At 46.4% G+C, this 27,319-nt stretch overlaps 1 protein-coding gene across 3 annotated transcripts in view; it reads left to right on the plus strand.

The window, feature by feature from the left end:
- DLGAP1 (DLG associated protein 1) overlaps positions 1-27,319 on the plus strand; it is a 978,335-nt gene that overhangs the window by 575,888 nt on the left and 375,128 nt on the right. For 2 of the 3 annotated variants that reach the window (XM_029066588.2, XM_029066589.2), the window contains exon 4: positions 14,181-15,222. In XM_029066588.2, coding sequence (XP_028922421.1) covers positions 14,260-15,222 — 963 coding nt within the window. In that variant the 5' untranslated portion in view covers positions 14,181-14,259. Of the gene's footprint in view, positions 1-14,180; positions 15,223-16,963; positions 17,091-27,319 lie in introns of those variants that run through there. The other variant, XM_029066592.2, reaches the window with a different exon arrangement.

Here is a 27,319-nt window from a genome sequence, read left to right on the forward strand (position 1 = left end):
CGGAGTTTAGAGTAGTGCTTGGCACACAGGAAGCACTTAACAACTACCATAATAATAATTATTATTATTACCAACTTATCTTGCATCTATCCCAGCGCTTAGTTCAGTGTTTGGCACTTTAAAAATATGATAATCATTATTATTAATGTTATGGAGAGAGCTCAGGAGTATTCCTGCCCATCCATTCACAGGAAAACATATTCACATTGCTTGGCGGATGGTAAATGTTCAACAATACCATTTGTTGCTAGACTGATTGATTCCAGAGTTTAGGGGACGACTGTGTCTTCTGGGAGCAAGAGCTCGGAACCCTTGGACGGGAACTAGAAGAATGAACACTGAGTTATTTTCTGCACTGGAGTGGGATGGAAGGGAAGTTTCCTAGAGTGTATTGCGTAAAGAAAATGACTGTGATCTGCACTAACTTGGAAACAGTCCATGCATTATTTAGTATAATTACTTTACCCATGTCTAATTTCCACTGATTGCTTAGTTTGACTTGTTAGTCCTTTAAATGATGAATTTTATCTCTTCCTGTGCTGATTTGGCCCCCAGATGGCATCATCCAACCTGTGGAGATGTTCCCATTTCAATGGGCATTAGATAAAATGAAAATAACCTCTACATTTCAGCCTATATCGTCTTTCATATATTCAACCGCTGCCATTTTCACATTTTACTCATTGGAAGAACATTCCCCCAAGATCCCACTTGCTTAAAGGAAAAGGGTTAAAAGCACCGTTTTGCTTACTGAGGTTCCATTATATGTAATCGTAAGGCGTATTATGTGATTTTTGATTCTTCAAAGTAGTCCGTTAAGATAAACTCCATTTAAAGCCACATTTCATTCAATGGGGACTGATTTAAATAACCCTCCTCGTGTGATCAATTTTCCTAGGTAAATTAGATCGTTACAGCAACTATATTGCTAAAACCTAAGGGTTCTGCCAATCAGAAATCGAAGCAACTCAATGACAAAGGCTTATTTAACCGTTTGACACCACCTCCAGAATGATGTTCTTCACTGGCTTAGATTAAGTCCTGGAAAATCCGGCTAACCTCAGAATAGCTGTCTCTGCAAGCATGAGAAGAAAGAGGAGGAGGAGGAGGAGGAGGAAACTCCTTTGGGCAAGGAATGTGTCTACCAACTCAGTTGTATTGTACTCTCCTAATGATAATAATAATAATAATAATAATAACAATCGTGGTATTTGTAAAGCATTTACTAAGTGCCAGGCACTGGTAGATACAAGCCAATTTGTTTGGATAGAGTCCCTGTCCAACATAAGGCTCCCAGCCTTAATCCCATTTTACAGATGAGGGAACTGAGGCCCAGAGACGTGAGGTGATTTGCCCAAGGTCACACAGCAGACAAGTGGCGGAGTCAGGATTAGAACCCAAGTCCTTCTGACTCCCAGCGCATGCTCTATCCATTAGGCCACACCGCTTAGTACCGGAGCGTCATACAGTGCTCTACACACATTAAGTGGTCAATAAATACTATTGATTGATTAAATTACTGTGTTAGGGTAGATAGAATATAGTCAACTCAGTTCCTCCGCAAAATTGCAGTCACCAGTCAAAGCAAGCGAGAGAATGTGTTGACTCATATACAAGAAAACCGAGGCCTAGAGAAATTTGGTGACGTGGACAAGATCACACAAAAGGCAAGCGGCAGAGCTGAAACTTGAACCCAGTTCTCCCAACTCCCAGCCTCGTCCTTTTTCCATCAGGCCATGTTGTTTCTCTGCAGAGAAGCACGGTGTAGTGGATAGAGCAAAGACCTGGGACTCAGAAGGTCATAGCTTCTAATCTTGTCTCTGCTACTTGTCAACTTTGAGACCTTGGGTAAGTCACTTCGTTTCTCTGGGCCTCAGTTACCTCATCTTTAAAATGGGGATTGAGACTGTGAGCCCCACGCGGAACGGAGACAGAGTCCAAACAGTTTTGCTTGTTTTCACCCCAGTACTTAGTACAGAGCCTGGCACGTAGTAAGCACTTAAAACATATCACAATAATTATTGCTTTTATCACCACCTCATTCCCACTTTTGGGGGGGATCCTGGGACTTGGAGAACCTGCACCTTGGGGACCGCCAAGTGGTGTAAACAGTATGATGATAAAACCCTCTAAAAACCTTACAGATGGCCATAAGATGATGCACAATGTAAATCATTTGGTTCAAACAGCCCAGATATTCCACCCAACAGTCCACCCGCGGAGCACCAACGTCTAGTTAAAGTTCAACTTCAGATCTCACCACAGAATGAAAAGAATGGTGATGATGATGATGAAGAGGAGGAGAATGATGCTGAGGGATGAATGCTGATTATGGAACCTCCTGCAGGAAATGATGGATGAGTCTCGGTCCCGTCAGTCAGTCAGTCAGCCGGTCGTATTTGTGGAATGCTCCCTGTGTGCAGACCACTGGACTAAGCTCTTGGAAGAGTGCAACAACAAACAGATACATTCCCTGCCCATGACAAGATCACAGTCTAGAAAGGGAGACAGACATTAATATAAAAAAACGAATTACAGATAAGAATGTAATATGTACATAATAGATACATGTGTACATATGTAATATTTGCATAAGTGCTGTAGGGCTTGGAGAGAAGTTGAATAAAGGGAGCAAGTTAGAGCATTCATTCATTCAATAGTATTTATTGAGCCCTTTCTATGTGCAGAGCACTGTACTAAGCGCTTGGAATGTACAAATCGGCAACAGATAGAGACAGTCCCCGCCCTTCGACGGGCTTACGGTCTGATCGGGGGAGACGGACAGACGAGAACAGTGGCAGTAAATAGAATCGAGGGGATGAGCATCTCATTAAAACAATCGCAAATAAATAGAATCAAGGCGATGTACATTTCATTAACAAAATCAATAGTGAAGGAGAGGAAAGGAGGGCTTAGTCAGGGAAGGCCTCTTGGAGGAGATGAGCCTTCAGTAAGCCTTTGAAACTGGAGGATGGAGATTTTGGCCCAGAAACCTCTTCAGAGGAATGAATTAGTGATGAGGAGGTTTGCCCAGCCTCACTCTCACTCCCTTGTCTTGTCCCTGCTGGGACGTGAAATCCAAAGAGCATATAGGCTGAGAAGGCTGGCTATCATCCCAACTCCAAGAGAATGTGCTCTATATCAGCATCACTCTCAAGATCTTTGTCTATCACTCAATCACTCGATCACTCAATCGATCATATTTACTGAGCACTAGCTGTGTGGAGAGCACTGTACTAAGTGCTTGGGAGAGTACAATATAACAATAAAACAGAATAGGTAGACGTCCTTCCTGGCCACTAAACTTCCCACAGTTGCCCATCCAACTCCATATTAAAGAGAAGACCTTCATCATTGACTTTACACGGGCAGGGGATGTGTCTGTATATTGTTATACTCTCCCAAGCACTCGGTAACAGTGCTCTGCACACAGTAAGCGCTCAGTAGATACGACTGACTGACTGACTGACTGACTCAATCATCTCTTTCCCAACTACCTAACCTCATTCCTCTCCTACTGCAACTCAGCCCCCATTCTGTGATCGCCTACCCTCAGTCTACATACTATGACTCGATTTCACTGCCAAACCAAGAGTCTCACTCTGCCTCCTGCCTGGAACTCCTTCCCTTTAATCAACCAGTCGATCAATCATATTTGTTATTTGTATTATTATTTTTACACTTATCACATGCTTACTATGTGCCAATCACTGTTTTAAGCACTGGGGTAGATACAACTTCATCAGGCTGGACAGAATCCCTGCCCCACATGGGGCTCACGGTCTAAGTAGGAGGGAATAGGATTGAATCCTTGTTTTACAGGTGAGGTTCCTGAGGCACAGAGAAATTAAGTGCTTTGCTCAAGGTCACACAGTAGACACATGACAGAGGCGGGATTAGAACCCAGGTCCTCAGACTCCCCGGCCTGTGCTCACTGGTCCATGCTGCGTATTGAGCACTTACCGTGTGCCGCACTGTTCTAAGCTCTCGGGAAGGGTACAGTCTAACACATTTGGTAGATGTGTTCCCTACTCTCAAGGAGTTTACAGTTTAGAGGGGAAAAAAGACATTAGAATAAAATCACGTATCTCTATATAGGTTCTTTGGGACTGAGCACTGTATTGATCGAGTGTTTCCTCTGTGAAGAGCACTGTACTCAACACTTGTCCACAAGGAGTTTACGGTCTGCAAGGGGAGACTGGCATTAAAATAAATTACAGATAGAGGTAATGGTAGAGTTTAGGGATGTGGACGTAAGCGCTTTGGGTCTGGGTTGAGTATCAAAGTGCTTAAAGCAAAACTGGTCAACTGATAGTTGAGGCAGAGGGGAAGGGAGATAGAGGAAATGAAGGTTAAATAATAATTACGATATTGTTTAGCACTTACTTTATGTCAAGTCACTGCTTTATGTCAAGTGCTGGGGCAGATACAAGATAATCAGGTCCCTCTTGAGGTTCACAGGCTAAGAGTGAGAACACATATTGAATCCCCATTTTGCAGATGAGGGAACTGAGGCCCAGAGGGTCATAATAAGAATAATAATAATGACATTTGTTAAGCGCTTACTATGTACAAAGCACTGTTCTAAGCGCTGGAGAGGATACAAGGTGATCAGGTTGTCCCACATGGGGCTCATAGTCTTCATCCCCATTTTACAGATGAGGTAACAGGCACAGAGAAGTTAAGTGACTTGGCCAAAGTCACACAGCTGACGAACGGCCGAGTCGGCATTTGAACCCACGATCTCTGACTCCCACGCCCACGCTCTTTCCACTGAGCCACTCTGCTTCTCTGAGTACATGTGTCAAGCACCGTACTAAGCGCTGGGATAGATACAAGATATTCAGTGGTCTCCATTTTACAGATGAGGGAACTGAGGCCCCAAGACGTGAAGTGACTTGCCAGATGAGGTAACCGAGTCACCGAGAAGTGAAGTGATTTGCCCAAGGGCACACAGCGATTAAGTGGTGGAGCCAGGATTAGAATCTCTGACTCACAGGCCTGGGATCTTTTACACAAGACCATGATGCTGCTTAGTCAGGGAATCACTGATACTTACGCCATCCCCACTCCCAGAGTAAAAAAAACAATGGTATTTGTTAAGCATTTACTATCTGCCAAGCCCTGTACTAAACACTGGGGTAGATACAAGCTAATCAGGTTGGACACAGTCCTTGACCTACACGGAGCTTGCAGTCTTAATCCCCATTTTACCGATGAGGTAACTGAGGCACAGAGAAGTAATGTAATAATGTTAATAATAATAATGTTGGTATTTGTTAAGCGCTTACTATGTGCCGAGCATTGTTCTAAGCGCTGGGGTAGATACAGGGTCATCAGGTTGTCCTACGTGAGGCTCACAGTTAATCCCCATTTGACAGATGAGGTAACTGAGGCACAGAGAAGGTAAGTGACTTGCCCAAGGTCACACAGAAGACAAATGGCGGAGCCGGGTTTAGAACCCACGTCCTTCTGATTCTTAGGCCTGTGCTCTATCCACTGTGCCATGTACTTTCTCTCTCCCCATTCGTCATAGAATGGCCCCCTCTGGCTCCTCCTAGTACGTCCATCAATTCACCTAAAACACCCTAAAAGCTAGTGAGTTTAAAAAAAAAATAGTAAGTTAACCATTTTTGAAGAACTCTGAGGATGGAACTTCCCTTCGGTTCCCACAGGATATTTCTCTATTGCCAGATAATGAGAGGATGACAGCAAATTGGCAAAACTGTGAAGCTATCCTCGGGGCTGTCAGATACAGTATGCGCTTTGCCGGCTGATGAGACTTGACCTTTAAATATAGTGTCCTCGTTGCTTTGGGCCAAGTCCTTCTTTGAGAAAATTTCTGATCACCTGATCTTTTACTCTTTCAGATGTCATTTGTAATATTTTGATCATTCTTCCTTGCTTCACTGGTCATTCTTTGATGTGAGGGTGTCCTGCAGCCAACAGCCCGCTCAGCAACAACTCTATTAAAAACCACGCAATTAGCTCGTTGATGTTCAGAAGAACATATCAGTGGGTTGTGGATACTTTTTTTTAGCGCCAGGAATGTAGAATTTAAACAAAAGGCAGCAGTCTAATTGCCCTTTCGAGGTTTTTTTTTTTTTTTTAATCAGGGAGTATTTTGCTGGTTAGTGAACTCTCTTTATATCCTACAATTCCAGTTCCTTGCCGGTAACATTTTGGCCAATTTCGCTTCCTGTTAGCACCTCTTCATAAAGATACTGAGGAGAATGGTTCTTACTGTTGGTGCCAAAATGATATTTGGGGGTAATCTGTGTATTTTACTCATCCGTGTCCTCTCTCCCCATCGTTAGTACAGCTAAATGAGAGTTAGCTACCGTTGTCACCGTGATAAACTTCACAGGTGTCCACTGATAGTTTGTTGTAATCTCATGATCACACCCTCCTGCTGCTGAAAGTAATTTTCACCTGCTACCCTAATTTCCTCTCCTCCAATTCTCTCCTTGAGCCCTTCCAAACTGGCTTCCGCCCCTTCAGCCTCTCTGCGACGGCCCTCTCGAAACTCACCATTTCTTTCCAAATAAAATGCCTCTTCTCGTTCCTAATCCTTCTTAACCCGTCAGCTGCTTTTGACGGTATCCCCCACCCCCTACTCCCCAAAACGTTATCCAACCTCGGCTTTGCTGACTGTCCTCTCCTGGTTCTCCTCCTGTCTCCTTCTCAGTCTTTTTCACGGGCTCCTCATCTGCCCCCAGTTGCCTAGCCGCTAGTCGCTCAAGCCTCACTTTTGCGTCCCCTCCTATTCTCCATCTCCACCCACTCTCTTGGGGAACTCAATCGCTCCCATGGCTGCAGCTACCTTCTCTGTACGGATGACTCCCGGTCCTACCCCTCCACTTCGACTTCTCTCCTTCTCCATCTCACATTTCCCTCTACCTTTAGGACACCTCTCCTTAGATTTTCCACCGACACCTCGGATTTAACGTGTCCAAAGCAGAGCTTCTCGACTTCCCACCCAAACCCTCTCCTCCCACTGACTTTTCATCGCTGTAGACGATCTCACCATCCTCCCTGTCTCAGCCTTAATTCATCTCGCTCATTCTTCCCGCATTTTCAATGGACCACCAGATCCCGTCGGTTCTATCTACGCTTGCCTCTATAATCCTTTTCCTCTCCATCCCAACGGCTCCCACGCTGGTCCAATCATTCGCCGTAGCCCCATCTGACTCCGGCATCGATCGCTCTCTCGACCTCCCTGCCTTCAGCCTCTCTTCTCTCTGATCCGTGTTTTAATAATGTTGGTGTTTGTTCAGCGCTTACTATGTGCAGAGCACCCATCTAAGCGCCGGGGTTGATACGGGGTTGTCCCACATCAGGCTCACAGCCTCGATCCCCATTTTACAGATGAGGTAACTGAGGCCCAGAGAAGTGTAATGACTTGCCCACAGTCACACGGCTGACAGGCGGCAGAGCGGGGATTAGAACCCATGACCTCTGACTCCCAAACCCGGGCTCTTTCCACTGAGCCACACTACTTCTGCTTCTCTTGCGTTTTATTCCGCTACCTATATTACTATTCAAAAACAGATTGTTCTTTGCGTGCCTCCTTATTCCTCAAAACCCTCCAGTGGTTGCCCATCCATCTCTGTATCAAGCAAAATCTCTGCCCCTGTTTTAAGACCCTCAATCGATTCTTGCCCTCCTACCAGCTGTGTGATGTTGGGCAACTCACTTAACTTCTCTGTGCCTCAGTTACCTCATCTGTACAATGGGGATTAAGACTGTGAGCCCCATGTGGGACAACCTGATAACCTTGTATCTCCCCCAGTGCTTAGAACAGTGCTTGGCACATAGTAAGGGCTTAACAAATACCATCATCATTATTACTGTTATTACCAAACTATTCCTCCCCCATTACAAACCACCCACCATACTTGACTCTTCTAACACCAACTTAATTGCTGTGTCTCAATCTCATCCCTCTCATTGTTGAGCCCTTGCTCATGTCCCTTCCCGCCTGGAACACCCTCCCACTTAATATCCAACGGACTCATCCATTCTTTCATTTAATTATATTTATTAAACACTTATTCTGTGCAGAATACTTTATTAAGTACTTGGGAAGGTACAGTAGAACAATAAGCAGACACATCATAATAATAATAATAATGTTGGCATTTGTTAAGCGCTTCCTACGTGCAGAGCACTCTTCTAAGCGCTGGGGAAGATACAGGGTAAACAGGTTGTCCCACGTGAGGCTCACAGTCTTAATCCCCATTTTACAGATGAGGGAACCGAGGCACAGAGAATAATAATAATAATGTCGGTATTTGTTAAGCTCCTCCTAGGCGCCGAGCGCTGTTCTGAGCTCTGGGGGGGATACAGGGTAATCAGGTTGTCCCACGTGGGGCTCACACACTTTTCATCCCCATTTTACAGATGAGGGAACTGGGGCACAGAGAGGTTAAGTGACTTGCCCACAGTCACCCAGCCGACAAGTGGCAGAGCCGGGAGTCGAACCCATGACCTCTGACTCCGAAGCCCGGGCTCTTTCCGCTGAGCCACGCTGCTTCTCAGTTCCCTTCCCACAAGGGGTTTCTCATCTTCAAAGTCCAACACAAATCATCTCTCCCTCCAGAAGCCTTGTCTGACTAACCTCTCAACTCCCAACCCTCTTCTCCCCACCTTTGGCTTCATCCTTGCATTTGGGTCCATAAATACCCCCTAAGCACTTTGATACACTTTCTTTCGAGCGTATCTATTGAGCGCTTACTCTGTGCAGAGCACTGTATTAAGTGCTTGGGAGAATACAGCAATAACCAAGCATATTCCCTCCTCACAGTGAGCTTAGAGTCTCCTACCTCTACTCTCACAGGACTTAAATGAGAAGCAGCGTGCGGTAGCGGATAGAGCATGGGCCTCAGTCAGAAGGTCATGAGTTCTAATCTTGGCTCAGCCACTTACCTGCTGTGTGACCTCGGGCAAGTCACTTAACTTCTCTGTGCCTCGGTTACCTCCTCTGTCAAATGGACATTAAGACTGTGAGCCCATGTGGATAGGGACCATGTCCAACCTGATTAGCTTGCATCTACCCCGGCGCCGCGAACAGAGATAGACATATAGTAAGTGCTTAACGGATACCATTCATTCAGTTCATTCAGTAGTATTCATTGAGCGCTTACTATGTGCAGAGCACTGGACTAAGCGCTTGGAAGGTACAAATCGGTAACAGATAGAGAAGGTCCCTGCCCTCTGAGGGGCTTACGGTCTAATCGGGGGAGACGGGCAGACGAGAACGACAGCAATAAATAGAATCGAGGGGATGAACATCTCATTAAAGCGAGAGCAAATAAATAGGATCGAGGCGATGTACATCTCATTAACAAAATAAATAGAGTAATGAAGATATGTACAGTTGAGCGGACGAGTACGGTGCTGAGGGGATGGGAAGGGAGAGGGGCGGGAGCAGAGGGAAATGGGGAGAAAAGAGGGTTTAGCTGCGGAGAGGTGAAGGGGGGCGATGGTAAAGGGAGTAGAGGGAGAAGGGGAGCTCAGCGTGGGAAGGCCTCTCGGAGGAGGTGAGCTCTAAGTAGGGCTTTGAAGAGGGGGAGAGAATGAGTCTGGCGGAGGTGAGGAGGGAGGGCCTTCCGGCACCGCGGGAGGACGCGGCCCGGGGGTCGACGGCGGGACGGGCGAGACCGAGGGACGGCGAGGAGGCGGGCGGCGGAGGAGCGGAGCGTGAGGGGTGGGCGGTGGAAAGAGAGAAGGGAGGAGAGGTAGGAGGGGGCAAGGGGACGGAGAGCCTTATTATATCCTTATCCTTACCTGTGGTTTATTTTAATGTCAGTCTCCCAAACTAGATAGTAAGCTCCATTTTCCAGTCCCTCGTATATACCCCTGCCCGTGGATGAGGCAACTTTGAATAAAATGAACAGATAAATGTTTATATGTTCATTTAAAGCGGTATTTACTACTCATTCTTTGTTACTACCTGTGGCATAATGAGAAAGCACAAGCCTGGGAGTCAGAAGACTTGGATTCTCATCCTGGTTCTACCACTTGCCTGCTGGGTGAAATCGGGCCAGTCGTTTCACTTCTCTTTGCCTCTGTTTTCTCCTCTGTGAAATGGGAGTCCAATACTTCTTCTCCCTCTTCCTTGGAGGGTCAGCCCAGGATTCGAATCACTCTGTATCGACCTCAGAGGGTAGTTCAGTGCTTGACACGTAACGAGTACTTAATGAGTGCCACAATAATAGTGATAATAAATAATCATGCTTAGTATTTATTACTGCGTGTAGCCATCTGATGCCTTTACACCTTATTCACATGGATTTCCCTATTGAGACTATGAACTCCACACGTCTAACTTATGTAATTTTCTCTGTTGTACAGTATCGTTGTAAGCAACGGATTATGTACGATCGAGCTATCGATCAGTGGTATTTCCCGAGTGCTCACCGTGTGCAGAGCACTGTACTAAGCCCACGAGGAGTACAGTGTAACAGAGTTAGTTGGTCGGTACGTTCCCTGCCCGCAGTGAATTTACCATCCCCGATATCACCGTGGATATAAGAATGAAACCGTACAAAACCTCTCTTTTCCCCACCCTATTCACCCTCCCTTTTGTGTTACCTCTCCTCGTAGGTCTGTACCCCTTGAGCACTTCGATGCTGATGGGCCCGCAGTGCTTATGTACAAATACAATAATGTTGCTATTTGTTAAGCGCTTACTATGTGCAGAGCACTGTTCTAAGCGCGGGGGGAGATACAGGGTAATCAGGTTGTCCCACGTGGGGCTCACAGTCCTAATCCCCATTTTACAGATGAGGGAACTGAGGGACAGAGAAGTGAAGTGACTCGCCCACAGTCACACAGCTGACTAGTGGCAGAGCTGGGATTCGAACCTGTGGCCTCTGACTCCCAAGCCCATGTTCGTTCCACTGGGCCATGCTAAATATGTATACTCTGCTGCTTCTCATATCTGAAATTTATTTTAACATCTGTCTCCCCCATGAAATTGTAATCTCCTTGAGGGTAGGGATCGGGTAATAATAATAATAATTATAATGGCATTCGTTAAGCGCTTATCATGGGCTAAGCAGTATTCTAAGAGCTGGGGTAGATCCAAGGTGATCAGGTTGTCCCACGAGAGGCTCACCGTCTTAATCCCCATTTTACAGATGAGCTAACCGAGGCACAGAGAAGTGACGTGACTTGCCCGAGGTCACCCAACAGACAAGTGGTGGAGCCGGGGTCAGAACCCACGTCTATCAACTGTCTCTCACAGACCACCGTACAAAGTGCTAGTGACCACATGTCTCCTCCAAGCAGCGTGGCTCAGTGGAAAGAGCCCGGGCTTGGGAGTCAGAGGTCATGGGTTCGAATCCCGGCTCTGCCACGTGTCGGATAACAGTGCTCTAATAATAATAATGTTGGTATCTGTTAAGCGCTTACTATGTGCCGAGCACTGTTCTAAGCGCTGGGGTAGACACAGGGGAATCAGGTTGTCCCACGTGGGGCTCACGGTCTTAATCCCCATTTTACAGATGAGGTAACTGAGGCACCGAGAAGTGAAGTGACTCGCCCACGGTCACACAGCTGACGCGTGGCAGAGCTGGGATTCGAACCCATGACCCCCTGACTCCAAAGCCCGTGCTCTTTCCAATCTTTGGCATTGATTGAGCACTTACAATGTGCAGAGCACTGTACTAAGTGGTTGGGAGAGTACAATACAGCAGAATTAGCAGCCGTGTTCCCTGCCCGGAACGACGTCGGAAGACCCGGGTTCTGGCTCTGCCAATTGCTTGCTGTGGAACCTTGGGCAAGTCACATAACTTCTCAGAGGAGCGGCGTGCCTTAGTGGCAAGAGCGCAGGTTTGGGCGTCCGAGGACGTGGGTTCTAATCCTGGCTCCGCTGTTTGTCTACTGTGTGACCTTATGCAAGCCACTTCATTCATTCATTCAGTAGTATTTATCGAACGCTTACTGTGCGCAGAGCGCTGTACTAAGCGCTTGGAATGTACAAGTCGGTAACAGATAGAGACGGTCCCTGCCCTCTGACGGGCTTACGGTCTAATCGGGGGAGACGGACGGACGAGAACGATGGCGATAAATAGAGTCGAGGGGAAGGACGTCTCATTAAAACAATAGCAAATAAATAGAATCAAGAATCACTTAACTACTCTGTGCCTCAGTTACCGCATCTGTAAAATCTATAAAGTGGGGATTAAGACTGTGAACCCCACATGGGACATCCTGATAACCTTGTATCTCCCCCAGCGTTGAGAACAGTGCTTGGCACATGGTAAGCGCTTAAAAGATACCATAATCATTATTATTATCATTAGTGTTTGTGCCTCAGTTACCTCATCTATAAAATGGGAGGTTGACCGTGACCCCCACGTGAGACAACCTCATCACCTCGTTATCTACCCCAGGGCTTCGAACAGTTCTTGGCACGTAGTGAGTGATTAACAGATACCGTAATCATTATTGCTAGTCTCTGTGCCTCCGTTTCCTCAACTGTAAAATGTGGATTAATTACTTGTTCTCCCTCCTACTTAGACTGTGAGCCCTGTGCGGGACAGGGACTGTGTCTGTCCCAATTACTGATTGACCGGTTGATTGATACCAACCCCAGAGCTTAGAATAGTGTTTGACACATATTAAGCGCTTTGCAAGTACCATAAAAAAAAGGGTAATCATGGTTGAGGTTTTGCAGGGGGAAACCCTTCGATTGCGAGGGTCTCTGATTTCACTGATGTGTCGAGAGTCGAACATTCGATCAAGAATGAAATGGATCATGTCTACCAATTCTGTTACACTGTACCTTCCCAAGCACAGGCAGTGTGGCCTAATGGGTAAGAGTCCAAGGCTGGGATTCAAAGAGAAGCAGCGTGCCTCAGTGGAAAGAGCCCGGGCTTGGGAGTCAGCGGTCACGGGTTCGAATCCCGGCTCTGCCTCTTGTCAGCTGTGTGACTGTGGGCGAGTCACTCAACTTCTCTGTGCCTCAGTGACCTCATCTGCAAAATGGGGATTAAGACTGTGAGCCTCAGGTGGGACAACCTGATGACCCTGTATCTCCCCCAGCGCTTAGAACAGTGCTCTGCACATAGTAAGCGCTTAACGAATACCAACATTATTATTCGGCGGACCTGGGTTCCAATCCCTATTCCGCCACTTGTCTGCTCTGTGGCCTTGGGCCAGTCGTTTGACTTCTCTATCCCTCAGTTCCCCCATTTGTAAATGGGGGATTAAGACTGTGAGCCCCACGTGGGATTAGCTCCTATCTACCCCGGTGCTTAGTACGGCGCTTGGCACTTAGTGAGCGCTGAACAATAGCCGTTTAAAAAAAGCTGTCGGTACAGCGCTCCGCACATTAAGCCCTCGACGAATCCCAACGTTTAATAGACCGCGGGGGATTTCAACCATTTTGGAGCCAATCAACCAGGCTTCCCATTCATTCAGTTGTATTTATTGAGCACTTACTGTGTGCAGAGCACTGTACCAAGCGACTGGAAAGCACAATTCAGCCGTGAAGAGAGACGATCCCTGCCCACACCGGGCTTACAGCACGTCATGTCCGTCCCCTCTTTTGGATATCAAGTTCCAGCATCAGTGGGCTGAAAAAATGACCAGCCTTAAGTGCCCAGTACAGTGTTCCGCACCCACAGTAAGCGCTCAGTAAAAATCACTGATTGCTTGGCCATTTCGGCCCCGTCGAATATCAGTTGGAGCAGACAGTTGTCTGCCAGGAGGCACGTTCTTCCGCCCCTTCCCTGCCTCTGTGAAGCTCCCCCTTCCCTCTTTTGCCATTAGTAATTTTATCTTAGTAGGAGATATATCCCCCCAGCGCTTAGAACAGTGCTCTGCACGTAGTAAGCGCTTAACAAATGCCAACGTTGTCATTATTATCCGGGAAGCCTTCCCTCTTCTCCTCCCCCTATTTCCCCTCCCTCCCGTGTCACCTACGCGACGTGGCCTGATGGAGAGAGCGCGGGCCCGGAGGTCAAAGGACCTGTGTTCTGATCCCAACTTTGCCCCTCGCCCGCTGAGTGACCCGGGGCAGTCGCTTCACTTCTCCGTGCCTCAGTTTCCACCCCGTGAGTCCCGTCCTCATCCGACCCGACCGTCAGGCAGGGGGAAGAATGGGCGGGGCTTCATTATGCTCTAGAAAAGTCCTACTTCACGCCTTCTGTCTTTCTTCGTCCTCCTAGGCCCGTCCGGGGGAGCCTTCTGGACGTCTCTACCCCACGCACTAGACGGCCCCGGCCCTCCCTCCTCCCCAGATCCGCTATGAAAGGCTTATCGGGCAGCCGCCACCATCACCATCACCACCCCGGGGTCGCCTGCGACCCCGCCTGCGACTCTCTGTCCCACCACTCCGACAGGAAGTCCTACCTGCTGAACCCGGCCGACCCCCACCCCGCAGACCACCCGTACTACACGCAGAGGAACTCTTTCCAAGCCGAGTGCGTGCTGCCCTTCGGCGACCCGCTGGTCAGCAGCACGTTCCCCCGGCGGCACTACAACTCCCACCAGGAGCTCAAGGCCGAGTGCGCCCTAGCCCCCCGCCCCCCGGCCGGCAAGGCCAACCGCCTCCCCTCCAACCTGCTGGACCAGTTCGAGAGGCAGCTGCCCCTAGGCCGCGATGGCTTCCACACGCTCCAGTACAAGCGCGCCGCCCTGGAGCACCGCAGCGACAGCCCCGGACGCATCCGCCACCTGGTCCACTCGGTCCAGAAGCTCTTCACCAAGTCCCACTCCCTCGAGGGCCCCTCCAAGGGGAGCGTCAACGGGGGCAAGGCCAGCCCCGAGGGCTCGCAGACCGCCAGGTACGGCAAGCGGGGCAAGAGCAAGGAGCGGAGGTCGGAGGTCAAGGCCCGCTCCGACGCCGCGGGCTGGTGGAGCTCCGACGACAACCTGGACGGCGACGTCTGCATCTACCACGCCCCGTCCGGGGTGATGACCATAGGCCGCTGTCCGGACCGCTCCGCCTCGCAGTACTTCGTGGAGGCCTACAACACCATCGGCGAGCAGGCGGTCAAGGCCTCCAGGAGCAATAACGACGTCAAGTGCTCCACCTGCGCCAACCTGCCCGTCACCTTAGAGGCCCCGCTCCTGAAGAAGAGCTCGTGGTCTTCCACCCTGACGGTGAGCAGAGCCCGGGAAGTCTACCAGAAAGCCCCGGTCAACGTGGAGCAGGCCTTGGTGAAGTCCGATTCCTGTCAACAGGGACGTTCCTTCCAGTACCTTCAGGTACGGTACGGTACGGTCGCGGCCGTCTCGCGGCCGTGGCTGCGGTTCCCCTCTCCCGGGTGGTCCGACGGCGACCCCGAGGGAGCGGAGCGACCGAGACGGAGAGGGAAAATAAGACGGCACGAGGCGGTGGGTCGGGGGGGGGGGATGATGGAATGCTGGAAGCGTTTGTTCGGTTGGGTTTGTTTTAGCGCTTTGCTAATTCTGGCAACCTGATGGGAAATTAGGCAAGGATTGAATGAAGTTTGCATTAGGTTTGGAGGTTTTCTTCCCGTGTGCAAATCAGATTGGGATTAGATGGGTTTCTTTCGGAGTGGTAAATTTCAGTTTCTGGACAGGGCAACGGGAAGGAGGTCTTGGAGTCTTCAGGATCGCTGCGGGTTTATGGTCACTGGACCTCTTATTGATATGAAACCAAATCGGACTTTTTGGAAAATACAGCTAAGCATCAGTCAGTGCCCTGAATTGGTTACAGAAAAATAAAGCGATAAGCAAATGATGATGATAAATGAAGCCTAGTTTTCCGTAGGAAAATTGCTTCCTGTTCTCTATCCCATCCTCCTGGTTTGAATTCATTTTATGGTCTGCCTTCCCAGCTAGATTGGAAATTACTTGAAGTCAGGGATTCTGTATACTGATTCTGTTGTGATGGAGGGAGATTTTTATTTTTGGATTGGATTTTACGGGCACCAGACAAAAACAGAACAAGCTCTACAGAATACCTTTGCCTCTGATCGAGAACTTGACACTCGGTTTTCAGTTGGGGTTTTTCATGTTGAGGCTATTTTTAATACTTTGACCGCTTAAAAGATGTTTGGGGAGGAATGTGAGCCATCTCGGATTAATAACCAAATCACTGGCTATTGAACTGACTCAGTCCTGAATGTAAATCGAGTTCAACATGCGCTTGAATTGGAACATGAGTCAATATGATTTTATGCTTCGGAACTTCTTCTAATCTTGAAGCTATTTAATAGCTACATTTCTCACTCATTCTCTTAAGGACCTTTAACGTGTGAGTACAGAAAATAATCTGAAATCAAGAGAGAATTCTCTATATGGAACTCATTCAGAAACCTAATATTGCAAGGCTGAAATCATTGCATGTTCCGATTAACATATGCAATTAGCAATGTGTGCTCACTCACAATCTGCTTGCAGTTAATAAAAAAAGCCATCTCTTTTCTACCAATATTGTTATTTTTAAATGTCAAGATTCAGATGTCTGTTGTTCAGAACTATTGTATCACTGCCAGTGACTGTGGCAGGGTTTGGAACAGGGACATGGATTTGAAGACATTAAAACTGTTTAATTCTCAGCTGAGATGTGGCTGGCTTTTGTACATTTGGAATAAAGCATTTATGGCACATCTCAGGGTAAGTAATTATCATGGAATAAAGGTAAATAGAGAATCAGAAGAGGAAAGGCTATTTTTAATGAATTTGTTTTTACTGAAAAGAGCAAGATTCTTGTTTCTTTGAGTTTCTTTATATAAATTCTAAGCCTCCAGCAACTGTAATATCAAGTCATAAGATTTTTAGCTCTCCAACTTCTAATCTAAAAAAAAAATCCATGGATTTTTTTTTTATGCTCATCTCCAGGAGAAACAGGGAAAAGAAAACCATTGCTGTCAGGTAGGACTGTAGCGAGAGCATAAGGGATGTTCGTTTTGGGCAGGGAACTTGTCTGCTAATACTGTTGTATTCTCCCAAGCACTTAGTACAGTGCTCTGCACATAGTGAGTGCTCAATAAATATGATTGATTGATAGATTGATAAACTAGGAGAGGAAAATGACCGACCTCTTTGAGGCTGAGAGGTTTTCTTCGCTTTGTGTGCAAGGTTCAAGAACTAGAAGAAATTATCAGGTCTGGGCTCTACTCTTTGTTATTTGGAGTGTGGGACTGTGTGTGTTTTTTGAGTTGCTCTGTGGCAAGCGTATATCTGTTGGATCGAGTGAGCTAATCTCAGATAAAGTAGATCGCAACTTACTTTGGGTACAGATGGCAAAAAAAACAAAACAAAAAACAACCCAAAAAACAAATCGGGACATTAGGGTTGCTTCAAACCATTATCTCCACAGGGACTTTTTAATAATATTTGACACAGATGAACAATGGAAGTGCTATTTGAAGATATCTGTGCTGCAATAAAAATGTGACCGGTTGTTTTTTTCTTCAGGACAGGAATCAGACTGTTTTATAACCCTTTGTAGAATATTGGTTTTTTTATTATTATAATTTCTTACAGGGTTGAGGATTGCAGCTTGTTCATGTTTAGGTTTATCTCACAACAAAGAATAGTGATTTCTGATGAGACATTTAGTACAAATATGAACTCGGGCTTTACTGGTTAATGCAGATGTGTTGTTATCGTTCTTTTTGTGTTTATGAGTGGGAAAGTCTCTGTTTGGGGGGCAGGTACTTTGTTTTTGCTTTGTTTTAGGGTAATTTGAAATCCCTCTGTAGACTGTAACACAACCCTCCTCCCCGTCTCCCCGCCCCCACCTCTAGACCGTAAGCTCACTGAGGGAAGGGAATGTGACCGTGTATTGTTCTCTTGTTTACTCCCAAGTGGTTTTTACAGTGCTCTGCACACAGTAAGCACTCAATATATATGATTGGATGGATGAATGAAAAATACCAATTCACTCAAAAGGTATGTGATAGCGTTGGTTATCTCTGTGAGAGAAATGAACTAGTCCGATAGTTCTTGGCTACGTTTTAAAACTCAACAATCGGGTGGAAAGATATGCTCATCTACTCACTCGCGTCAACACCGCTCTCCTGGCAAGTGAGTTGGATGAATCTTGGATGCGGTCATAAAATGAGAAAAATGTGGGTAATAATGAAGACTCCATAGCTAAAGATTGCCACCCTGGAGTTTTAAGCTAAAACATGAGCACTACAGCTGGGTGTAGAAAAGTGGAAAAATCAGTCTTTCTGGTCTTATCTGTTAAAGCTTTGTTCAATTTATAGAACTTTCCTTGTGTGTGTTCGTAATGAGGGGAGTGGGGATTTTTTTTATCATTATTCCCCTCTCATTCCAATATATTTAGGGAAAGATCCCTGGTCTTTTATGGGTAGGTCTTTATAGGTCTTTTATCATTCTCATGAAGCAATCATTCAGTTCCTGGTTTGTTATTCAAATTAAGGAATTAGGAAGGCACCTCTTATAATAAGGTTGTAAGCAGTTACTGCAGCTATATCCTTGCATCTCTTTTCCTTATCTGTAGCCTGATCACTGAACATAGTCAGTGTTTTCTCCCACTATAAGAGGTTCTCGTTCTTAACCCAAATCTTTTATTACGGTTTCACCTGTATTTTAAAGTGTGATCATCCTCCGCCACGGACACGTGAACACCTGGGAACAATGTCTTTTCGTTTTCCCTTCTGCAATGGTAAGATGACTGCTCCGTAGATTCCCAGTCACAGGTGAGTTAGGTTGAGCCTCTGATGAAATTGTCCATACTGCTGTCCACTCAGTAGAGTTCATCAGTCAGTCAGTCATATTTCTTGGGCACTTACTGTGTACAGAGCAGTGTATTAAGCGCTTGGGAGAGTACAATATAACAATGTATCTCACACAATCCCTGCCCACACTGAGCTTGCAGTCTAGAGGGGGAGAGAGACATTAACAGAAATAAATAAATGACAGCTATGTACATAAGTGCTATGGGGCCGGGGCGGGGGGGGGGGGGGATGAATAAAGGGAGCCAGTCAGGAGGGCACAGAAGGGAGTGGGAGAAGAGGAAAGGGGGGCTTAATCCGGGAAGGCCTCTTGGAGGAGCATTCCTAAAAAGTAGGAGTCCCTGAGTGATTTGGGAACTTAGGGAAATTCAGTGGAAAAGCCCAGCTGGCAGTTCTCAACAAATAAATAGTTTTTTCTTTGGGTACCAATCCAAAGGAGGCCAAAAAACTCAGTCAAATGTCTTCTAAGTGGTCCTGATTCCCGATTGTGGGTTCTCTGACTCTAATTGACCTTCACTGCATGAAAGAAGGAGTGGGGATGTATTCTGCATTGACCACAGATCAGTGATAAAATTCAAAATCCCAACTAGACTGTAAGCTTATTTTGGGCAGGGAGCGTGTCTACCAACATTGTTATATCGTACTCTCCCAAGCGCTTAGTACAGTGATCTGCATACAGTAAGCGCTCAATAAATAACATTGAATGATTGATTGATTGAGTGATGAATGCCCAGGAGACGTGTTTCCTTCTTGTGAAAATAGAGACCAGTAAAGTAATACAGTCAATCATTTGTCTGTATTGCAAAATGGCTATTAATGAAGTGTCTTTTGATATTCCCAGTCTCGTTTCAAACAGAACATATCCCTTTTCAAAAATGGATCATAGAATATTTCTGCCTTTTCTTACATTCCTAAAGTACAATTACCCTTATGCACTTCACGGCTCCCCCAGATAATATAATAATAATAGACATATTTGTTAAGGCGCTGTACTTAGTGCTACGTTGTATACGAGCAAATCAGATTGGCTGTCCAGTCTCTGTCCCACATGAGGTTCCCAATCTTAATCCCCATTTTACAGATGAGGTACCCGAGGCATAGAGAAGTGAAGTGAATTGCTCAAGGTCACACAACAGACAAGTGGCAAAGGCGGGATAAGAACCCAAGTCCTTCTGACTCCCAAGCCTGTGCTCTGTCCACTAGGCCATGCTACTTCTCCTTTTGACACATCAGTGAATCAATGTTATTGAGCGCTTCCTGTGTGCAGACAGCTTTACTAAATATTTGGGAGAATAGAACTGTGCAGAGTTGGTAGTCATGTTCCCTGCCCACGAAGAGCTTGCAGTCTAGAGGGGGAGGCAGACATCAAAATGAATGACAGATATTTACATAGGTGCTGTGGAACTGACGGTGGGGTGAATCCTCACCATTGGTTTTAAAGCAGTCCACCACCTCGCCCCCTCCTGCTTCACCTCGCTTCTCTTCTTCTACAGCCCAGCCCGCACACATCGCTCCTCTGGTGTCACTAACCTCCCTGTGCCTCCATCTCACCTTTCTCACAGCCGGCCCCTGGCCCACATTCTGCCTCTGGCCTGGAACTCCCTCCCTTCTCAAATCTGCCAGACAATGACTCTCCCCCTACTTCAAAGCCTTACTGAAGTCATATCTCCTCCTAGAGACCTGCCAGACTACACCCCGCTTTTCCTCATCTCCCACTCCCTTCTGCATCGCCCTGACTTGCTCCCTTTGCTCTCCCCCTGCCTCCCAGCCCCACAGCCCTTATGTATATATCTGTCATTTTATTTATTTATATTGATGTCTGTTTATCTGTACTGACGTCTGTCTCCCCCTCCGACCCAGACTATGAAATCGTCGTGGGCAGGGATTGTTACTCTTTATTGCTCTGTTGTATTATCCCAAGTGCTCAGTACAGTGCTCTGCACACAGTAAGCACTTGACAAATATGAGTGAATGAACTGAATGACTGAATACCAGGTGTTTAAAGGGTTCAAATCCAAGTGCAAGGATGACACAATGGAGAGCGAGGAGGGGAAATGAGAGTTTCACTGGGAAGGGCCTCCTGGAGGAGAAGTGATGTTAACAAGACTCTGAAAATGGGGAGAGAGTGATTGTCCGTCGCATATGAAGGGGAAAGGAGGTCCAGACCAGAGGCGGGACGTCGGCAAAGAATCGGGGGCCGGATAGACAAGACTGAGGAACAGGAATCGGTTGGCATTAAGTTGGAATTAAAGGAACAAAGTGAGCAAGCTAGTATGTAGTAGGAAATCCGTGGGGTAAGATAGGAAGGTGGAAGGTGATTGAAGTGGCTTTGAAGCCATTGGTAAGTAGTTTCCATCTGATGTGGAGGAGGATGGGCAATCAATGGAGGTTCTTAAGGAGTGGGGAAACATAGAATATTTTTTTTAGAAAAATGATCCAGGCAGCTGAGTGAAGTATAGACTGGAGTATGGACAGGAGGCTGGGAGGTCAGCACATAGGCTGCTGAAGTAATTAAGACGGGATAGGATAAATGCCTAGATCAACATAGTAGCAGTTTGGGTGGAAAGCAGAGGGTGGGTTTTAGCAATGTTGTGAAGGTAGAACTGATAGGATTTGGTGACAGATTGACTGTGTGGGTTGAATAAAAGAGAAGAGGCAAGGGTAATTCCAAGGTTACAGACTTGTTGGGCAGGGAGGATAGTGGTGCTGTCTACAGTGAAGGCAAAGTCAGGGAGAATGAGGTGTGGGTGGGAAGATGAGGCGTTTTGTTTTGGACATATTAAGTTTGAAATGCTCTGAAGGCAGGAGGAAATACGAGATGGCAGAGGAGGAAGGTCAGGCCTGGAGATATGGATTTGGGGTTGAAGCCATAGGAGGGAAGGAGTTCTCCAAGGGAGTTGGTATAGATGGAGAATAGAAGGGGACCCAGAACTGATCCCTGAGGAACTCTAACTATTAGAAGATGGGAGGCAGAGGAGGAGTCCATGAAAGAGACTGCGAATGAGCAGCCAGAGAGAGAGAAGGAGAACCAGGAGAGGACATTGTCAGTGAAGCCAAGGTTGGATGATGTTTCCAGGTTAAGGGGGTAGTCAACAGTGTCAAAAACAGCAGGGAGATCTAGGAGGATTAAGATGGAATAAAGGCTGTTGGATATGTCAAGAAGGGGTTCTTTGGTGACCTCTGAGAGGATACTTTCCTTGGAGTGAAGGGAACAAGAACCAGAATGGAAGGGGTCAGGGATAGGATTGGAGGAGAAGAAGTGGAGGCAATGGGTGTAGACAACTCATTCAAAAAGTTTGGAGAGGAATGGTAGGTGGGACATGAGTGGATACCTGGAGGAAGCCCTGGAGTTGAGGGAGGGGAAGGAAACACTTTGATAATGTGCAAAGGTGCAGAAGCACAGGTGGAGAAGGTAGATTTTGAGAGAAGATGGAAAATCCCTTGAGATACTGCTGGGAAAGATGTGAGAGCTAAAAAAGGGGGAGGAGGATGGAGGGACTGGAGAGGAGCAGGAGAGGTTTTAGGGAGATCCCGCCTCATGGTTTCAATTTTCTCAATAAAGGATCTTTCACCTGTATTACCTCCTGCTAATTAATTGTAGTGTTTCCCTTGCCAGTCAGACAGTAAGCTCCTCTAGGTAGGGAATGTGTCTACTACCTCTAGTGAAGTCTTCCAAGCACTTAGAACAGTGCTAGGCACAGAGTAAGCTCTCAGTGAATACTACCTGATCGACTGATTGATGGGGACAGTCCCAACAGTACACTATATTATCAGCTGATGATTCAAAATTTCCAAGTAGTTCACTCTTCCCCATTTGAATATCGAGCTGTTTGCCCCTACCCATCAGCCAGAAGTGGGAAAGGTAAATCAGGCAAGCTTAGCAATCTAAAAATCAAAAAAGATGGTTTAAAACATAATCTCCGGGAAGGCTAGGGTGAGGCTAGAATGTGGCGGAAGTTGAATCTCTCTACTAAAGGCCACTGACCATTTTATTGACAGTGAAAGGTTCAAGTCCAATATTTTTGATTAACTTTGTGGCAGACTCGTTGACAACTCCTTAGAAGTGAACACTTAGCATCGGCCAATGTAGCCACGTGACCACTTTCCGCACGTCTCCTAAGACACGGGGAAGGAATTCAGTAATTAGGTGAAGAAAAATAGTGCCAGAGCACCAATAATATCAATCCAAAGTTTTAAATGACTTCTCACATTTATTTATATATTCACATACATACCTTCATAGAGAGAGAGAGAGAGACTGGGAGAAAGGGAGAGAGGAAGAGAGAAAGATAGAGAGGGAGAGGGAGCTCTATCCTCCATATTCAAAGACCCCCGTAATGGTGAGGTTCACCTGAGAGTGCAAGTGTGGCTGAAATGGCTGAAATGGCCAATGTGGACACACAATAAGCACGCAAAAAGATTGTTCTTTGTTGTGTTGCAATATTTAATGTTTGGGGAGCCCAGGAACACATTCTCTTTTACCTTCTTGTCACTCATTCCTTATGAAGCTTTTTTTTGAAAAAGATTCCCTTATTTCTTGATAACTTCTTTACTCTATTGGACTGTAGCTTTTGACACAACAGATCATTCTTGAGAAACAGCTTGTATCATTAGAGACTGAACTGTGGTCTGTTTTTGGAATGCTACTTTAATGCCTCGCTGACTTCCAGGCAGATCACCCCTCACTCCTCTGACTCTTGCTCTACTAATTGCCAATTTAAATGATAACGGTAGTAATAATTTTGGTATTTGTTAAGCGCTTATTATGCTCCAAGCACTGTTCTAAGCACTGGGGTAGATACAGGGTAGCCAGTTCAGCGTGGCTCAGTGGAAAGAGCGCGGGCTTGGGAGTCAGAGGTCACGGGTTCTAATCCCCGCTCGGCTGCTAGTCAGCTGTGTGACCTTGGGCAAGTCACTTAACTTCTCTGTGCCTCAGTTACCTCCTCTGCCAAATGGAGATTAAAACTTTGAGCCCCACATGGGACAACCTGATCACCTTGTATCCCCCAGCGCTTAGAACAGGGTTTTGCACATAGTAAGCGCTTGACAGATACCGCGATTTATTTTATTTAGATCCCCATTTTACAGAAGAGGTAACTGAGGCAAGGAGAAGTTAAGTGACTTGCCCAAGGTCACACAGCAGACATGTGGCAGAGCTAGAATTAGAATCCACAACCTCTGACTCCCGGGCCCGTGCTCTTTCCACTAACCATGCTGCTTCAGTCTCTCTGTGGGCAGGAGATGTGCCTACCAAGCCTCATATTGTACTCTCCAAGTGCTTAGTACAGTGCTCTGCACACAGTAAGTGCTCAATAAATACCCTTGATTGATGTAGAGTTTTAGAAAATAAATAAATGGATTTAAGTTTTGTGTGGTCAGTATGATGGGACCTGAGTTATTTATATAATGTTAAATTGTGAGCCCATAGGTGGAGAAATAATATCTTTTTTTTTAGCTCCAATTAGTGCTAGACCCTAGTACCTAGGTTCACATAGTAATAATAATAATGATAGTAATAATTATGGTATTTGTTAAGCGCTTATTATCAGCCAGGAACTGTGCTAAGTGCTGGGATGGATACAAGCAAATCAGGATGGACGTAGTCCCTTTGTCCCAAGTGGGCCTCTCAGTCTCAACCCCCATTTTGTACCTGAGGTAACTGAGGCACAGAGAAGTTAAGTGACTTGCCATGGGTCACCCAGCAGAAACATGGCAGAGCTGGAATTGTAACCCGTGACCCTGTGACTCCCAGGCCTGTGCTCTATCCACGACACCATGCTACTTCTCAACATATGATGGACGCCCTAAGATTTTGATCTCGATTTAACCATTCATTTCTCTGTGCCTCAATTTCTCTACCTATATAATTGGGCTACTTCATAGCGATGTGGCTAGGGCAAACATTGTGATGGAAAAAAAAAATATGAGGATCAATGAGAAGGATAAATCCCAAAACATTTTCAGTTTAGGGAGGGAGAAGAAAAAATATTACCTAGTTTGGGGGTATTAGATCTACAAAAGCATTGCATTAGAGTGCCTTCATTAGACCAGGGAAAGGGTGATCGAGTCTTCATCGACGGAGCCTCAACAAAACCCTCTTTGAACCAGGTTAGTCGATGAGTGGACTTTGGCCTTTTGGAGACCCAAATATGAAGACAATAAATGGGTTTTGGGAATCAGTGGAGAGAAAATAATATGGGGATTTTCTGGTAGGCAGCAATGTGGCCTAGTGGATAGAGTATTGGCTTGGGAATCAGTAGGAACTGGGGCTCATCTCCGGTCCAGCGTGGCTCAATGGCAAGAGCCCGGGCTTGGGAGTCAGAGGTCATGAATTCTAATCCCAACTCCGCCACTTATCAGCTGAGTGACTTTGAGCAAGTCATTAACTTCTCTGTGCCTCAGTTACCTCATCTGTAAAATGGGGATTATGACTTTGAGCCCCACGTGGGACACCCTGATTACCTTGTATCTACCCCAGTGCTTAGAACAGTGCTTGGCACATAGTAAGCGCTAAACAAATACAACCATTATTATTATTATTATTATTCTCTATGCCTCAGTTCCCTCATCTGTAAAATGTGGATTAAGACTGTGAGCCCCATGTGGGACACCCTGTTACCTTATATCTACCCCAGCACTTAGCATAGTGCTTGGCACATAGTAAGCGCTTAACAAACGCCATTATTATTATTATTGTCATCTACAGTGTGACCTTGGGCAAGTCATTCCGCTTTCCTGTGCCTCAGTAAACTCATCTGTAAAATGGGGATCGAGACTGTGAAACCCCATTTGGGACATGGACTGTGTCCAACTTGATTATCTTGTAAAAATGATAGTAATTATGGTATTTGTTAAGAGCTTACTATATATCAGGCACTGTACTAAGCGCTGGGGTGGATTCAAGCAAATTGGTTTGGACACAGTCCCTGTCCCACACAGGGCTCACAGTCTCAATCCCCATTTTGCAGATGAGGTAATTGAGGCCCAGAGATGTGAAATAACTTGCCCAAGGTCACCCAGCAGACAAGCGGCGGAGCCGAGATTGGAACCCATGACCTTGTGACTCCCAGGCCCGAGCTCTAGCCACTACTCCAAACTATCTACTTGTATCTACTTTGTATCTACTGCAGTGCTTAACAAAGTGCCTGGCACATAGTAAGCACTTAAGAAATACCATTTAAGAAAAAAAAAAAGTCAGCTCACTGCTGGTGGGGCACAGTTTCTGATCTCAAGTATCACAAGTAAAGAAACACAAACTCTCCCTGGCCCTCAGCACCGTGACAGTGGAGATGACTTTACTACTGAGGTAAATCTGTCATGTCATCTCAGGCTGCATCCCCCATTGGCAGCCAAGTGAGCCCACCAGCTTCCTCCCGCTCTCTTCCAGCCTCCCGGAGATTCATTAAAACCCTCCTCTGCCCTCCTTGCTGTAGCTTCTAAAATTGACAAGCCATTTCCCACAGTTTCCTTTCTACTCCCCCATGCATTCATTGGTTCCACAGGTGGACTCCCCCTTACCCCTGCTTCAGGCAGGACAGAGAGACTGTACGTTCCCTGTAGGCAGAGAATGTGTTTATTGCTGCACTGTACTCTCCCAAGCCTTAATACGGTGCTCTGCTTACAGTTAAGTGCTCAGTCAATACTTTGGGCTGACCGATTTGTCGTCAACCTCAAAACCCTCTGGTGATTTTTTGTAATAATCTTCTAGAGGGCTAGGCCACGCCTTTTTGGACTTCGCTGGTCGACAAAGTCAGGTAGATGAAACACACGGGAGATTAAGCATTTCATGTGACTAAAGGAAATATTGCAAATAAAAATGGTGGGGGGGGGGGAGAGATCCAGGAAAAGTGGCCAGAAGAAAGACTGAACCAGTGCTGTCAGAGAAGCAAGCATGAGCTAGTGGAAAGAGAACAAGTCTTCACCGCTTGCCTTCTGTTTGACTTGAATAAGTTATTAAACTTAATAATAATAATAATTTTGGTATTTGTTAAGCACTTACTAAGCACTGTTCTAAGCGCTGGATAGATAGAAGGTCATCAGGTTGTCCCACGTGGGGCTCGCAGTCTTTATCCCCATTTTCCAGATGAGGGAACTGAGGCCCAGGGAAGTGAAATGACTTGCCCAAAGTCATTCACACAGCTGACAAACAGCGGAGCCCAGATTAGGACCCATGACCTCTGACTCCCAAGCCCGTGCTCTTTCCACTGAGCCACGCTGCTTCTCTAACTTGGGAACTTGGGAAGTAGCATGGCCTAGAGGATGGAGCATGGGGCTGGGAGTCAGAAGGACCCGGGTTCTGATTCCGGCCCCATCACGTGTCTGCTAGGTGACCTTGGGCAAGTCACTTCACTTCTCTCAGCCTCACGTTCCTCTACCGTAAACCCCCTGTGGGACAGGGACTGTGTCCAACCTGATTAGCTTGTAACTACTTCAGGGCTTAGAAAGTGGTCGATATATAAGCTCTCAACAGATACCATCATTATTATTAACTTCTGTGTCTTGGTTTCCTCAATTGTAAAATCAATCAATCAGCGGTATTTATTGAGAGATTATTGTGTGCAGAGCACTGTTCTAAGTGGTTGGGAGAGTACAATTCAACGAGCTTACAGTCTAAAATGGGGATCATC

Source organism: Ornithorhynchus anatinus, chromosome 5 (assembly GCF_004115215.2).
Source record: "Ornithorhynchus anatinus isolate Pmale09 chromosome 5, mOrnAna1.pri.v4, whole genome shotgun sequence".
Classification (NCBI taxonomy): Eukaryota; Metazoa; Chordata; class Mammalia; order Monotremata; family Ornithorhynchidae; genus Ornithorhynchus; species Ornithorhynchus anatinus.